This window comes from Scyliorhinus torazame, chromosome 4 (assembly GCF_047496885.1).
Source record: "Scyliorhinus torazame isolate Kashiwa2021f chromosome 4, sScyTor2.1, whole genome shotgun sequence".
Taxonomy (NCBI): Eukaryota; Metazoa; Chordata; class Chondrichthyes; order Carcharhiniformes; family Scyliorhinidae; genus Scyliorhinus; species Scyliorhinus torazame.
In genome coordinates this window covers 194,698,425-194,712,404 of record NC_092710.1, presented here as the reverse complement: position 1 = coordinate 194,712,404, position 13,980 = coordinate 194,698,425, and the positions used below count along the sequence as shown (strand labels likewise).

At 47.2% G+C, this 13,980-nt stretch overlaps 1 protein-coding gene across 1 annotated transcript in view; it reads left to right on the top strand.

The window, feature by feature from the left end:
• gckr (glucokinase (hexokinase 4) regulator) overlaps positions 1 to 13,980 on the top strand; it is a 177,020-nt gene that overhangs the window by 6,904 nt on the left and 156,136 nt on the right. Inside the window, exon 4 of the mRNA XM_072499054.1 lies at positions 9,146 to 9,214. Within this exon, the coding sequence (XP_072355155.1) occupies positions 9,146 to 9,214 (69 nt within the window). The remainder of the gene's footprint in view (positions 1 to 9,145; positions 9,215 to 13,980) is intronic.

The window sequence follows — 13,980 nt, the reverse complement described above, 5'->3', positions numbered from 1 at the left end:
AGTTTAGTTTCCAGCTCCCCTCCAAGCTCTTCTTCCCACTTCCTCTTCACCTCTCTGATAGTGGCCCCTTCCCACTCTAACAATTCCCCGTATATGTCTGAAACCTTCCCACTTCCAACCCCTGTTTTTGACAGCACTTTATCCTGTAGTCCCCTCAGGGGGAGGTGAGGAAAGCTTGGGACCTGTCTCTGTACAAAGTCACGCACTTGAAGATACTGAAACCCGTTCCCACCCGGCAAATCAAACTCCTCCTCTAATGTCTCTAAGGTCAGAAAGTCCTCCTGGATGAATAGATCCCCAAACCTCTCAATCCTTGCCCACTGCCATACCTTAAAGCCCCCATCCAGTCCCCCCGGGACAAACCGGTGACTGTCACAGATCGGTGACCACACTGACGCCCCTTCCAGTCTCATATACTGCCGCCATTGCCCCCACACCCTCAGGGCTGTCACCACCACCGGACATGTTGAGTACCGAGCCGGCGAGAACGGCAGGGACACCGTCAGTAAAGCCTCCAGACTTGTACCTTTGCAGGATGCTGCCTCCATCTGCTCCCAGACTGACCCCTCCCCCACTACCCACTTCCTCACCATCGATATGTTGGCAGCCCAGTAATAGTTAACAAAGCTCGGGAGAGCCAAGCCCCCTTCTCCGCAGTTCCATTCCAGGAGTGCCCTCTTTACTCTCAGAGTTTTACCCGCCCATATAAACCTCGATATCGCCACATTCACCCTTCTGAAAAAAGCCTTTAGAACAAAAATCAGGAGACAGTGAAAAAAGAAAAGCAGTCTCGGAAGGACCATCATCTTTACCGTCTGAACCCTCCCCGCCAGCGTCAGTGAGAGCATGTCCCATCTACGGAAATCCCTTCTCATTTGATCCACTGCTTTGCCCAAATTTAACTTGTAAAGCTGCCCCCAATACTTGGCCACTTGAATCCTCAGATACCTAAAACTCTTCCCAACCACTTTAAAAGGTAGCTCCTTCAGCCTCCTTTCCTGTCCCCGTGCCTGAATCACGAACATCTCGCTTTTTCCCATGTTTAACTTATAGACTGAAAATCGCTCAAATTGTCCTAATACCTCCATGATTTCAGTCATCCCCCCCACCTGGTCCGTGATATAAAGCAACAAATCGTCCGCATAGAGAGACACCCTGTGTTCCACCCCCCCCCCTCCCCCCCCCCCCCCTCACCCCCACCCCCCCTCCCCCCTCCACTATCCACCTCCTGTTATTCGCTGCTTTCAGAGCCATTGCTAAGGATTCTATGGCCATGAGAAACAGTAATGGGGAGAGCGGGCATCCCTGCCTTGTCCCCCGAACTCGGTTGGTTCTTACGTTTGCCACCGGAGCCTGAGACAACAACTGGACCCACTCCACAAATCCCTATCCAAACCCAAACCTGCTTAAAATATCCCATAGATACTTCCACTCCAACAGGTCGAAAGCCTTCTCCATGTCCATGGCAACTACCACCTCAGCCTCGCGCCCCTCCGCTGGCATCATAATTACATTAAGTAGCTGTCTAATGTTGGATGTCAGGTGCCTGCCCTTTACAAATCCCATCTGATCCTCCCCAGTTATCTCCGGGACACAATCCTCTATTCGAGTGGCCAGGATCGTTGCCAATAATTTGGCATCTACATTCAAGATGGAGATTGGCCTGTATGATCCACAGCTCTCCGGATCCTTGCCACGCTTCAGGATGAGAGAAATTGATGCCTGTGATAATGTTGGGGGGAGTACTGCCAGCTCCTTGTACTCATTAAAAGCCTTAACCAGGAGCGGCCCCAGTAACCCAGAGAACTTCTTATAAAATTCCACTTGGAATCCATCAGGTCCCAGGGCTTACCCGATTGCATCGCCCCCAGTCCATCTATCACTTCCCCAAGCCCAATCGGGCCCCCCAGGGCCTCCACCAGCTCGTCATTTACCTTCAGGAACTCTAGCCTCCCAGGAATTGATTCATGCCCTCCTCCCCAACCAGGGGTTCCGACTTGTATAGCTGGCGATAAAATTCCCAGAACACTTCATTCACCGCCCTCGGGTCCGTCACCGTCTTCCCCCGCAAATCCTTTATTTTCCCTATTTCTCTTGCCGCCTTTTGTTTCATCAGATGATGTGCCAGCATCCTGATGGCTTTCTCCCCATGTTCATATATTGCCCCTTTTACCCTCCTCAGCTAACCCTCCGCCTTTCCTGTGGAAAGGAGCCCAAACTCTATTTGAAGTCTCTGACGCTCCTTCAAGAGCTCCTCATTTGGAGACTCCGAATATCTCCTGTCCACCTGTAAGATTTCTTTCACCAACCTGTCCAGCTCCGACCGCTCAGTTTTATCCCTGTGGGCTCGAATCGCAATATATTCCCCTCTAATGACCGCTTTCAGTGCCTCCCAGACCACCCCAGCTACAGTCTCTCCCGTGTCATTGATCTTTATGTACCCCCGAATGGCCCCTCTCACTCCCTCACAAATCTCCGCATCCGCTAACATCCCTGTATCTAATCTCCACTGTGAGCGCTGGGGCGTTCCCGTGCCTGCTCGTAGGTCTATCTAGTGTGGTGCATGATATGAGAGCACAATTGCTGAGTACTCAGTGTCCTCAACCCATGCTAACAGTGTTTTATCTAGCACAAAGAAATCTATCCTAGAGTACGCCTTATGTACATGGGAGTAGAAAGAATATTCCCTGCTCCTTGGTCTCTCCAATCTCCACGGATCTACCCCTCCCATGCGCTCCATGAACCCCCGCAGTTCCTTTGCCATTGCTGATAGCTTCCCCGACCTAGCACTCGACTGGCCCAACCTCGGGTCCAGGACCGTATTAAAGTCAACCCCCATGATCAGCCGGTGCGAGTCAGGGGTGGGATCTTCCCAGCACCTTCCTGATAATTGCAACATCATCCAGTTTGAGGCATATATATTCACCAGCACCACTGCCATTCCCTCTAGCTTCCCGCTAACCATAATAAATCTGTCTCCCGGTCTACCTCTATCCTCCCCACCTCGAATGAGACCCTTTTATTAATCAGGATAGCCACCCCCCTTGTTTTAAAGTCCAGTCCTGAATGAAACACTTCCCTTCTTTAATCTAATTTGGTCTCCCAGCTTCAAGTGTGTCTCCTGTAACATAGCCACGTCCGCTTTTAACTGTCTCAAGTGTGCGAACACACGAGCTCTCTTAACTGGCCCATTCAGTCCACGAACATTCCATGTAACCAGTCTTGCTGGAGGGGCTTTTGCCTCCCTCCCCTGTCGGTCAGCCATGCCCTTTCCTAGGCCAGCTCCTAGCCCGGGTTCCGCACCTCACTTGATCCGCCCCTCGGCGGCGACCGCCATCTGATTTCCATCTCCAGTCTCCTAACTGCCCCTTACCCATCAGCAGTAACCCCCCTCCCGCCACCCCCCCCCCCCCTTCCACCCCACTTCATCTTTCCTCAGCTCTGCCCCCACTTTGCTCCCGTGAACCAGCTATCCAGCTAGCTCACCCTCTGGCGTCAAAAAACCTGCCGACTGCCAGATTCTATCACACCTAACAATAACACAAGCACTCAACACAGTAACAACAATCCCAAAAAACAAACCATCCCCCAACGCGCAGGCAATGAGGCAAGCCCCTCCCCCTTTAACCGATTCTTATCAGTCCCATCACCTTCAAACAGAATCAAACATAATAGAAGAAGCTTCAAGCAGCTTAAGCAAAATGATGCCTGCAAGAATCAACCATCTTTCTAACAGAAAGGAAAACACCCCGTCGCAACGTAAAAGTCTTGTACATAAAGCAATAAATCAAAATCAAATTACACAAGAAGAGGAAGAGAGAAAAAAAAACTTTTCTTCGCAAACATCGCGACTTAACTCACAGAATCTTTCTTGCAGAAACTAAAACACCCCATCGCATCTTAAAAGTTCTTCCCTCTGTGATCCAGTACATAAAGCAATAAATCAAAATCAAATTACACAAGAAGAAAGAGAAGAAAAAAAAATTAAAACACCTAAGCCCTTTTCTTCCCGAACATCGCAACTTAACTCACAGAATTAAAAGGCCGAAATTTCAAACAAGAGAAAGCAAAACACAGAACCATTTTTCTCTCCTCCCCTCCACCCTGTCCCTTCCCCCAAACTCAGCCCACCACAGTTTGAGTTTAAAAAGTCGTTAAACCAGATTGCCAGATTCTATCCCTCCCCCTTTGACCAATTCTTATCAGTCCCATCACCTTCAAACAGAATCAAGCACAAAAGAGGAAGCTTCAAGCAGCTTCAGCAAAATTATGCATGCAAGAATCAACCATCTTTCTTACAGAAAATAACACACCCCGTCACAACTTTAAAGTTCTTTCCTCTGTCATCTAGTACATAAAGCAAGAAATCAAAATTAAATTACATAAGAAGAGAGAAAAGAAAAGAGAACATTTAAAAAAAAATAAAACATCATACTCTTTTCTTCCTGAACATTGCAACTTAACTCACAGAATTCATAGAATCATAGAATCATAGAAGTGGAAACAGGCCCTTCGGCCCAACCAGTCCATGCCGCCCAGTTTTTACCATTAAGCTAGTCCCAATTGCCCGCACTTGGCCCATAACCCTCTATACCCATCTTACCCATGTAACTATCTGAATGTTTTTTAAAAGACACAATTGTACCCGCCTCTACTACTACCTCTGGCAGCCCATTCCAGACACTCACTACCCTCTGAGTGAAGAAATTGTCCCTCTGGGCCCTTCTGAATATCTCCCCTCTCACCTTAAACCTATGCCCTCTAGTTTTAGACTCCCCTACCTTTGGGAAAAGATGTTGACTATCTACCTTATCTATGCCCCTCATTATTTTATAGACCTCTATAAGATCACCCCTAAGCCTCCTACGCTCCAAGGAAAAAAGTCCCAGTCTATCCAGCCTCTCCTTATAACTCAAACCATCAAGTCCCGGCAACATCCTAGTAAATCTTTTCTGCACTCTTTCCAGTTTAATAATATCCTTTCTATAATAGGGTGACCAGAACTGCACACAGTATTCCAAGTGTGGCCGTACCAATGTCTTGTACAACTTCAACAAGACGTCCCAACTAAATTAAAAGACTGAAATTTTAAACAAGACAAAGCAAAACACAGAACCATTTTTCTCTCCTTCCCACTACTCCATCCCTTCCCCCAAACTCAGTCCACCACGGTTAGAATTTAAAAGTCCTTAAGCCAGATTATTGTCTTTCATAAAAGTAGCCACCTCTTCCGGAGAATTAAAGTACAGCTCCCAGTTCTCGTAGGTCACCCAAAGACGCGCTGGGTATAACAGTCTGAATTTAATGTCTTTCGCAAACAGGGCCACCTTAACTTTGTTGAAACTTGCTCTTCTCTTTGCGAGTTCTGGTCCCCAGTCTTGGCACACCCGGATCTCTGATTCTTCCCACATGTACCGTTTTGTCTGCCTGGCCCACTTCATGATACGCTCCTTGTCGAAGAATCGATGTAGCCTCACCACCATGGCCCTCGGTGGTTCATGACCCTGGAGCTTACGTACGAGCACCCTATGTGCCCGGTCCACCTCCAGCGGCCTGTCAAACACACCGGCCCCGACTATCTCCTGCAACCCTGATCCCTACTTTCCCTCTGGTAGCCCGACGATTCGGATATTTTACCTGCGAGACCGGTTCTCCAAGTCTTCTACTTTATCTAGCAGTCGTTTCTGGCTGTCTTGTAGTATGCTAATTTCCAAAGCCATTGCAGTGGACTCTTCCTCTCGTTCAGTCGCCAGCTCCTGCAACTTTATATCTCCTGTTCCTGGCTTGTCCTTTTCTCCTCCACCCGGTCAACCACCTCCTTAATCGAGGCTATCATCTGGGTTACATCTTCTGTACACTCCTTGCGATGCCGGGCGAACTTCTCATCCAGGTACTCGACCCATTGCTCCATCGGCTAGTGAGCTGGTGTGGACACGCTTTGTCTCATTACCATTGAGCTTGATGACCTCTGATTCTTGCTTTCACTCTTCTTTTGGTTTCCCCTTTGTTGCTAACTTTTGGTTGGCTTTTAAGTTTGTTCTGTTTAATCACGTTTGCTAAAGAGTCGCCAGGTATCTTTCGACACCGCCACAAGGTTCAGAACTGAATACTGATCAATGACTCGATACACCAGTTAGTAAGTTCAAAAGCAATGCTCATTTATTTACACACAGTCAAATCTACTCATGCATAAACTCTACAAACTAAACTACCACTATTACTAAGGCCTATACTTTGCTTCGGGCGCCCACTCAGTCAGAGGAACAATGGCCGTTGCTCGGTTCTGAGGCTGCTGGGTTGAGCTGTTTACAGGGTAGCAACTAGGAGCGTCTATCGTAGCGTGCATTGACTTGGGACTTACTTGGTCTGATGCAGCTGCTAGGCTGGTCTCTCTCTTCAGTGAGAGCCAAAGCCAAAGGAGGGCCTTTCTCCCTTGGGTGATACCTCTTGTACTGAAAAGGGCTTCGCGCGCTTTTGGGCGGGCCTTGAACTTGGCCTCAACTAATTGGGTCTTTCCCAATCATCTGTATCGATTTTCCTCCAATAGAGGGGTGGTTCCCTGATCGCTGGCCGTGTCCTGGTGACTGTCAGTCTGCTTTGTCTTAGCTTCTTCTGGCGCCGGGGTGTCTGCCTTAACATTGTGTATCTAAATGTTTCCCTTTTGTCCCCGGAGATGGCTCATTAGTATGTAGATTGTTTGGTAGTTTCTGTCCTGTCTGAGAGTTTAAGGTTCGAATCAACAGACAGAGCTTGCACCTGCTTGTTTCTTAGCATTGTCCAATTTTCCCTGCATTCTTTGCAGGTGTCCATTTTGTAATCGGGACGTGGCCATCCCAGATGGCTACACCTTTTTCGACTCTTATTTGGACACGATTCCATAAATTGAGGGTCACCTCCTTTTCCTCTCCCTTCAATCAACTTATGTTGAGAAATTTTCTGAAAAATCCGGCTTAAACACCATTAAAAAAACACCAAGGGCGAGAGCTGCTGAATATGCGACCGTTTACTCCATGGCCGCCACCGGAAGTCCTTCTGTCCCATGTTTAATGCATGATCGATAATGTGGACTGCTTCTGTACTCACGTCGCCAACATGTGTTTCTGTTATGCTCTAAATCATGAAATACATTCAGTTTCTATTGAATAAAAAAGGAAGTTATATGCTTAAGTCCCTATGTTAGTTGTGTCTCTAGTGGAGGAAGCAAGGGAGGGTTCACTACTTCCTGACGAAAGAGGAAGAAAGAAATGGAGCACCAATTGAACTCCATTCTAGCAGACAAAAATCAGGCATTCACAGTAAAACTGTATGCTGCTGGTCAATGTAGAAGTATAATACAAAATATAAATATATCATCAAAATGTTAAATAAATAAATGTGCAAACAGTAAACTTTACGTTATTTAGCAGTTTTGTCCAGTATAAGTTAAGTTGGAACATATTTTGGAAGTTTATTATTGAGCTGAGTTTTTATAAGAACTAGGAGCAGGAGTAGACAATTCAGCCCATTGAGCCTGCACTGCTAGAAATATGACCATGACTAATCTCATCTTGACATCATCACCACCTTCCTAGCCACCCCCCCATAAACCTTCAACCTACGACTAATTAAAAACCTACCTCTTTGTTGCGTGTTCCGGAGTCCACAGAATTCCGGGGTAGAGAATTCCACAGGTTCACAAACTTTTCAGTGAAGTAATTCCCCCTAATTTCTGCTTTAAATCTGCCACCCCTTAGCCTAGAACTATGGCCTCTCATTCTAGAATGTCCAACAAGAGGAAAGACTTGCTCTACCTGTCAATGCTGTCAGCATCTTATCAACCTTAATTTGATCTCCTCTCATTCTTCTAAATTTCGAGTATGGGCCTAAACTGCTCAATCTCTCTTCATAAGACAAGTCCTTCAACCCTAGAATCTTGCCTGTACCATGTCTAATGCATTTATGTCCTTCCTCAAGTAAGGGGAACAAACCTGTGTACCATCCTCCAGAAACGGTCTCACCAATGCCCTCTGGAGATACAACAGAACTTCCCTACTTCTATATGCTATTCCATTAGCAATGAATGCCAAAATTCCATTTGGCTTTCTTATTACCTACTTCACCTGCATACTAACTTTCTGTGATTCATGCATGCAAACACCAAGATCCCTCTGCACCAAAGCATTTCAAACCTTCTCTTGATTTAAAAAATGAGTTGCCTTTTATTTCTCCAACCAAAATGGATAATCTCACACTTATCCACGTTAAATTCCATCTGCCAAATTTTGGCTCACTAACCTAACCTGTCCATATCCATTTATAAATTTCTTATTTCCTCACTGCAACTTGCTTTCCCACCTATTTTAGCATCATCTGCAAATTTGGCTATACTACGTTCTATCCCTGCTTCCAAGTCATTAATATAGGTTGTAAATACTTGGGGCTCGAGGACCGAACCCTGTGGCACACCTTACAGCTTGCCAACCAGAAAAAGACCCATTTATCCCCACGCTCTGCTTTTTATTGGTTCGCCAATCATCTAACCAAGCTAATATATCAACCCTGTGGGATTGTACCCTGTATATTAACCTTTTGTGCGGCCCCTTATTAAATATCTTCTGGAAATCCAATACAACTACCGGACTCCCATTATCCACTTTTCTTGTTACAGCTTCAAAGAATTCTAGCAAATTATTCAAACACGATTTACCCTTCATAAAACAAGACAGGCTCTGATGGATTAGATTTTGACTTTCCAAATGTCCGGTTATTACTTCCTTAACAATTGATTCCAACAATTTCCCAGCGACAGACATTAAACTAACTGGTCTATAGTTTCCTACTTTCTACCTTTCTCCCTTTTTGAACAAGGGCCTTACATTAGCATTTCCCCACAACAGTTATCCCTTACTTATTGAGAAGCATACTGCAAATAATTATTTAAAAATAGTATCATTTTGGCGTTACAATGTGTTGTCTCAATGCTTGGGGAAAAATGATTGATGTTTACAGAGCTATGCCTCAATGCAGTTTGTGAATGCGACAATTGTTCATACATTTACTCGAGTGGCCTGGGTTAAATGATTTTAAGTTTTACGATTTGGTGCATTTGCCAACAGTAAAAGTGATTGAGTTATTTTTAATACAAATGTTATGGCAATATTCCCAGGATCCTGAAGACAACCTCATTGTGCTAAGTGGATGTGGGACTTCAGGAAGATTAGCATTTCTGCTTGCAGTACGTACATTTTATCATTTTTTAACCACTCCAGTTAACTTTGTTTCTGGTCATTTAGATAAACCCAGTTTGTCCTCCAGTGGATTAGTGGGCGGCATGGTGGCACAGTGGTTAGCAATGCTGCCTCACAGCGCCAGGGACCCGGGTTCAATTCCGGACTCAGGTGACTGTGTGGAGTATGCAGATTCTCCTCGTGTCGACGTGGGTTTCCTTCGCTGCTCCGGCTTACTCCCACAGTCCAAAGATGTGCAGGTTAGGTGGATTGCCCATGGTAAATTGTACTTTAATGTCCAGGAATGTGCAGGTTGGGTGGGATTGTGGGGATAGGGTGGGGGAATGGGCCTAGGTAAAGTGCTGTTTCAGAGGGTCAGTGCAGACTCGATGGGCAGAATGGCGTCCTTCTGCACTGTCGTGATCCTATGGTTCTACAGTTCTATTATTGATGCGGTTTCAACTGATAAGTTACATTTTTGGCAGAATGAAGGCAATATGTCCACAGGAACATAAGAATGTGTAGAACATAAAGCTGACTACTCTATACAGCAGGCTAATCATTCATTTTTTAGGTGTAGTTTTATTTTAATAATTTAGATGTTAGTTTTTGACCCAATGTTAGATTAATGTAACACTCTGTTACCCATTCTGTGATCTATTCCTGCTTTCCCGGCTAGTTTCTTTTAAATATGTGACTAGCTGGGAAGGTTTTCTCAGCTCACAGAGGACATTACTGACAACCCCTGATATTGTCATTAATATTGCTTTATTGATTAAGTGAAAAATGACAAATTAGGAAAATATACAAGAAGAATGCAGCAGGTACAGAGTTAGTGAGCATCATCATGGGGCCAATAAAACAGAGAACAACTCTGCCTACTGCTTTCGGTCCTATTGTGTCGAGTCTGACTGAGCCGACACTAAAAAGAACATGGGCTCAGCTTTATCATTGTAAATATATAAGACTGCTTAAAATTGGGTAGAGCTGCTTAGCAAATAAATTATGGAAAAGGAAATTATCACCAGCCTTTACCATTGGTTGAGATATTGGGTGCGATCTAACCAAATTCATTCTTAGCATGGTAGCGAGTAGGAATCTCTGGGTGTTTCCTGACGGCCTACCTGGCGAGGCTGTCACCGATACCTAACGTTAATTATGCCACTTAATGATATCCCAAGGGCTTTACACTGCAAATGACTGTCCCGCCAGCTGATTCACTGGGTCCGCACCTGGCATCTATCCAACCCCGCAGAACAAACCCCAGAGAGCACGCAGCAATGTCACCACGCAGACCAGCTCCGCAATTCGGGGATGCTGACCTGGCCAAGCCCATTGTCGAGACGAGGAGGAACAGCCGTTCCCCCGAGGGGGTTGGAGGGTCAGCCACGGGTCAGTCGGTGCCACCTAGGAGGTAGTGGCAACAGCCGTCAGCTCGGGGACTGTCACCAGGAGGACCGCAGCCCAGTGCCGCAAGAAACTCAACGACCTCCACGGGACTGCACAGGAGAGTTGTCATTGGCCCCCTGGCACTGGTCCCTCCTGCCATCCCCGGAGCCCCCCCCCCCCAACAACCCTGTGCCTGGCACCCCACTCTACCCCCCGTGGTTAATGGACCCCAGACCCTGTATCCAAGACACCTGTTGGAATTGTTACCTGGACTGGGTGCTGGTCGCCTCCCTGATCCAACACACCCACCCTCTGTCACGGGAATGTCCCCAGTGCTGTGGCCCAGCACTTGGGTGTTTGAATGTTGGCTGCTGCCTCTGTTGTATGGGTGCCTCCGGAGTTCAGGAAAAGTGTCTGGGCCTCACAGTCTGATTGGGATGCGAGGCAGTAAGAGCCGCCTGTGTTATGGCACGTGTACCCATGGGAATCCACTTGGGAGCTGTGATGTGCTCACATTACGAGAATTGTCAATTCCCAATTAGCAATAGCCTTCTGTGCAGACAGTGGTCTTCACCATATTACCATGGATGGGGATCTGATACGGGGGTGTTCAGTGGGACAGACAGATAGCAGCCGCAGCTGCCCTCATTGTGGGTATATATGACCCGGGGGATGACATGCCAGGCTACTGGATGCTGGATCACCCGTCCCCTCCCCCCGTCCCCTCCCCCAGTCCAGGGATGAGCCCCTCCACCAATGGCGGCCAAACCACCACCCCCACGTGCAACCATGCCTTTCCCCCCGCAGGGGCTACCCCGCCCTGCTACACATTGGGGCAGTGGCCCCAGTGCCCCCAGGCTGACTGGACGATTTTGATGGTGGCTACTCACCTCCTTGGATCCCAGGGCAGCCATTACGCTGGTTTCACATTTTTAAATTGATGTACTGAGTAGCGCCAGCATGACCGCTCGCTGGGGAGGCAGTTAGATCACGGGTGACCGTTCGATAGGGGTCTTTCCCATTAATGGCATTAGGTTTGGACTTAATTGCTGATTATTGGTTTCTCACCACGCCTCGGCGGGATCTGGATCTCGCCAATGGGAGAGGGCCGGTTAGATCGGAAACCAATCGGCGTCCGGCGTGGTTCCCGGTTTTGGCCTCATCTGCGTTCTAACCGGCTGCTTGTTTTCACACCTGGCACGACGAGGCAGGTAGATCACGCCCGTTTTGTCCAGTCAAAGGTATGATCATTCTTTCATACAGAAAGTCTGTAACTATGGAAATGTGGAGCTGTTACGATTGTACTCTGTTTTCAAGGTTGAAGTCATCCTTCAGGATCTCCTTATATCCTTTATATTTTTCTTCTGCTGCTTCATTTTGTCACCCCATTCTTTTCAGTTTTATTAGATTTGACCAACACATTGTGATGACCTTTGATACAGAAATAAGACAATAAGATAAAGTTGAAACTTTTAAATGTCTGTGGACACGGAGAGGTGTGACCGTGGACTGTCGGTCCAGATACTGGCCGGGCTGGCTGGGGTTGAGAGGAGCCCTGCCAGGGCTGGTGGGTATGGGGCGGGGTGACGGGGATGGGCGCTGTCCGGGGTGACCCCCCATGAGACTGGGGCAGTGTCCAGGAATGGACTGCCATTGCCACGGCCTGCAAGTCAGCTAACTTGTTGCACACCTCACGGACCACCCACCTTGGCCTTGGTTCTGCAGAGTGACACCGGTCATGGGGATGGGGGTGTGGAGTCAGGAGGGCTAGAAGGAGTCACAAAAAGTCATTGGCAAATAGGGTTAAGGAAAATCCCAAGGCTTTTTACAAGTACATAAAAAGCAAGAGGGTAGCCAGGGAAAGGGTTGGCCCACTGAAGGATAGGCAAGGGAATCTATGTGTGGAGCCAGAGGAAATGGGCGAGGTACTAAATGAATACTTTGCATCAGTATTCACCAAAGAGAAGGAATTGGTGGATGTTGAGTCTGGAGAAGGGTGTGTAGATAGCCTGGGTCACATTGAGATACAAAAAGACGAGGTGTTGGGCGTCTTGAAAAATATTAAGGTAGATAAGTCCCCAGGGCCTGATGGGATCTACCCCAGAATACTGAAGGAGGGTAGAGAGGAAATTGCTGCGGCTTTGACAGAAATCTTTGGATCCTCACTGTCTTCAGGTGATGTCCCGGAGGACTGGAGAATAGCCAATGTTGTCCCTTTGTTTAAGAAGGGTAGCAAGGATAATCCAGGGAACTACAGGCCGGTGAGCCTTACGTCAGTGGTAGGGAAATTACTGGAGAGAATTCTTCGAGACAGGATCTACTCCCATTTGGAAGCAAATGGACGTATTAGTGAGAGGCAGCATGGTTTTGTGAAGGGGAGGTCGTGTCTCACTAACTTGATAGAGTTTTTCGAAGAGGTCACAAAAATGATTGATGCAGGTAGGGCAGTGGATGTTGTCTAAATGGACTTCAGTAAGGCCTTTGACAAGGTCCCTCATGGTAGACTGGTACAAAAGGTGAAGTCACATAGGATCAGGGGTGAGCTGGCAAGGTGGATACAGAGCTGGCTCGGTCATAGAAGCAGAGAATAGCAATGGAAGGGTGCTTTTCTAATTGGAGGGCTGTGACTAGTGGTGTTCCGCAGGGATCAGTGCTGGGACCTTTGCTGTTCATAGTATATATAAATGATTTGGAGGAAAATGTAACTGGTCTGATTAGTAAGTTTGCAGACGACACAAAGGTTGGTGGAATTGCAGATAGATATGAGGACTGTCAGAGGATACAGCAGGATTTAGATTGTTTGGAGACTTGGGCGGAGAGATGGCAGGTGGAGTTTAATCCGGACAAATGTGAGGTAATGCAATTTGGAAGGTCTAATGCAGGTAGGGAATATGCAGTGAATGGTAGAACCCTCAAGAGTATTGAAAGTCAGAGAGATCTAGGTGTACAGGTCCACAGGTCACTGACAGGGGCAACACAGGTGGAAAAGGTAGTCAAGAAGGCATATGGCATGCTTGCCTTCATTGGCCGGGGCATTGAGTATAAGAATTGGCAAGTCATGTTGCAGCTGTATAGAGCCTTAGTTAGGCCATACTTGGAGTATAGTGTTCAATTCTGGTCGCCACACTACCAGAAGGATGTGGAGGCTTTAGAGAGGGTGCAGAAGAGATTTACCAGAATGTTGCCTGGTATGGAGGGCATTAGCTATGAGGAGCGGTTGAATAAACTCGATCTGTTCTCACTGGAACGACGGAGGTTGAGGGGCGACCTGATAGGGGTCTACAAAATTATGAGGGGCATAGACAGAGTGGATAGTCAGAGGCTTTTCCCCAGGCTAGAGGGGTCAATTACTAGGGGGCATAGGTTCAAGGTGCGAGGCGCAAGG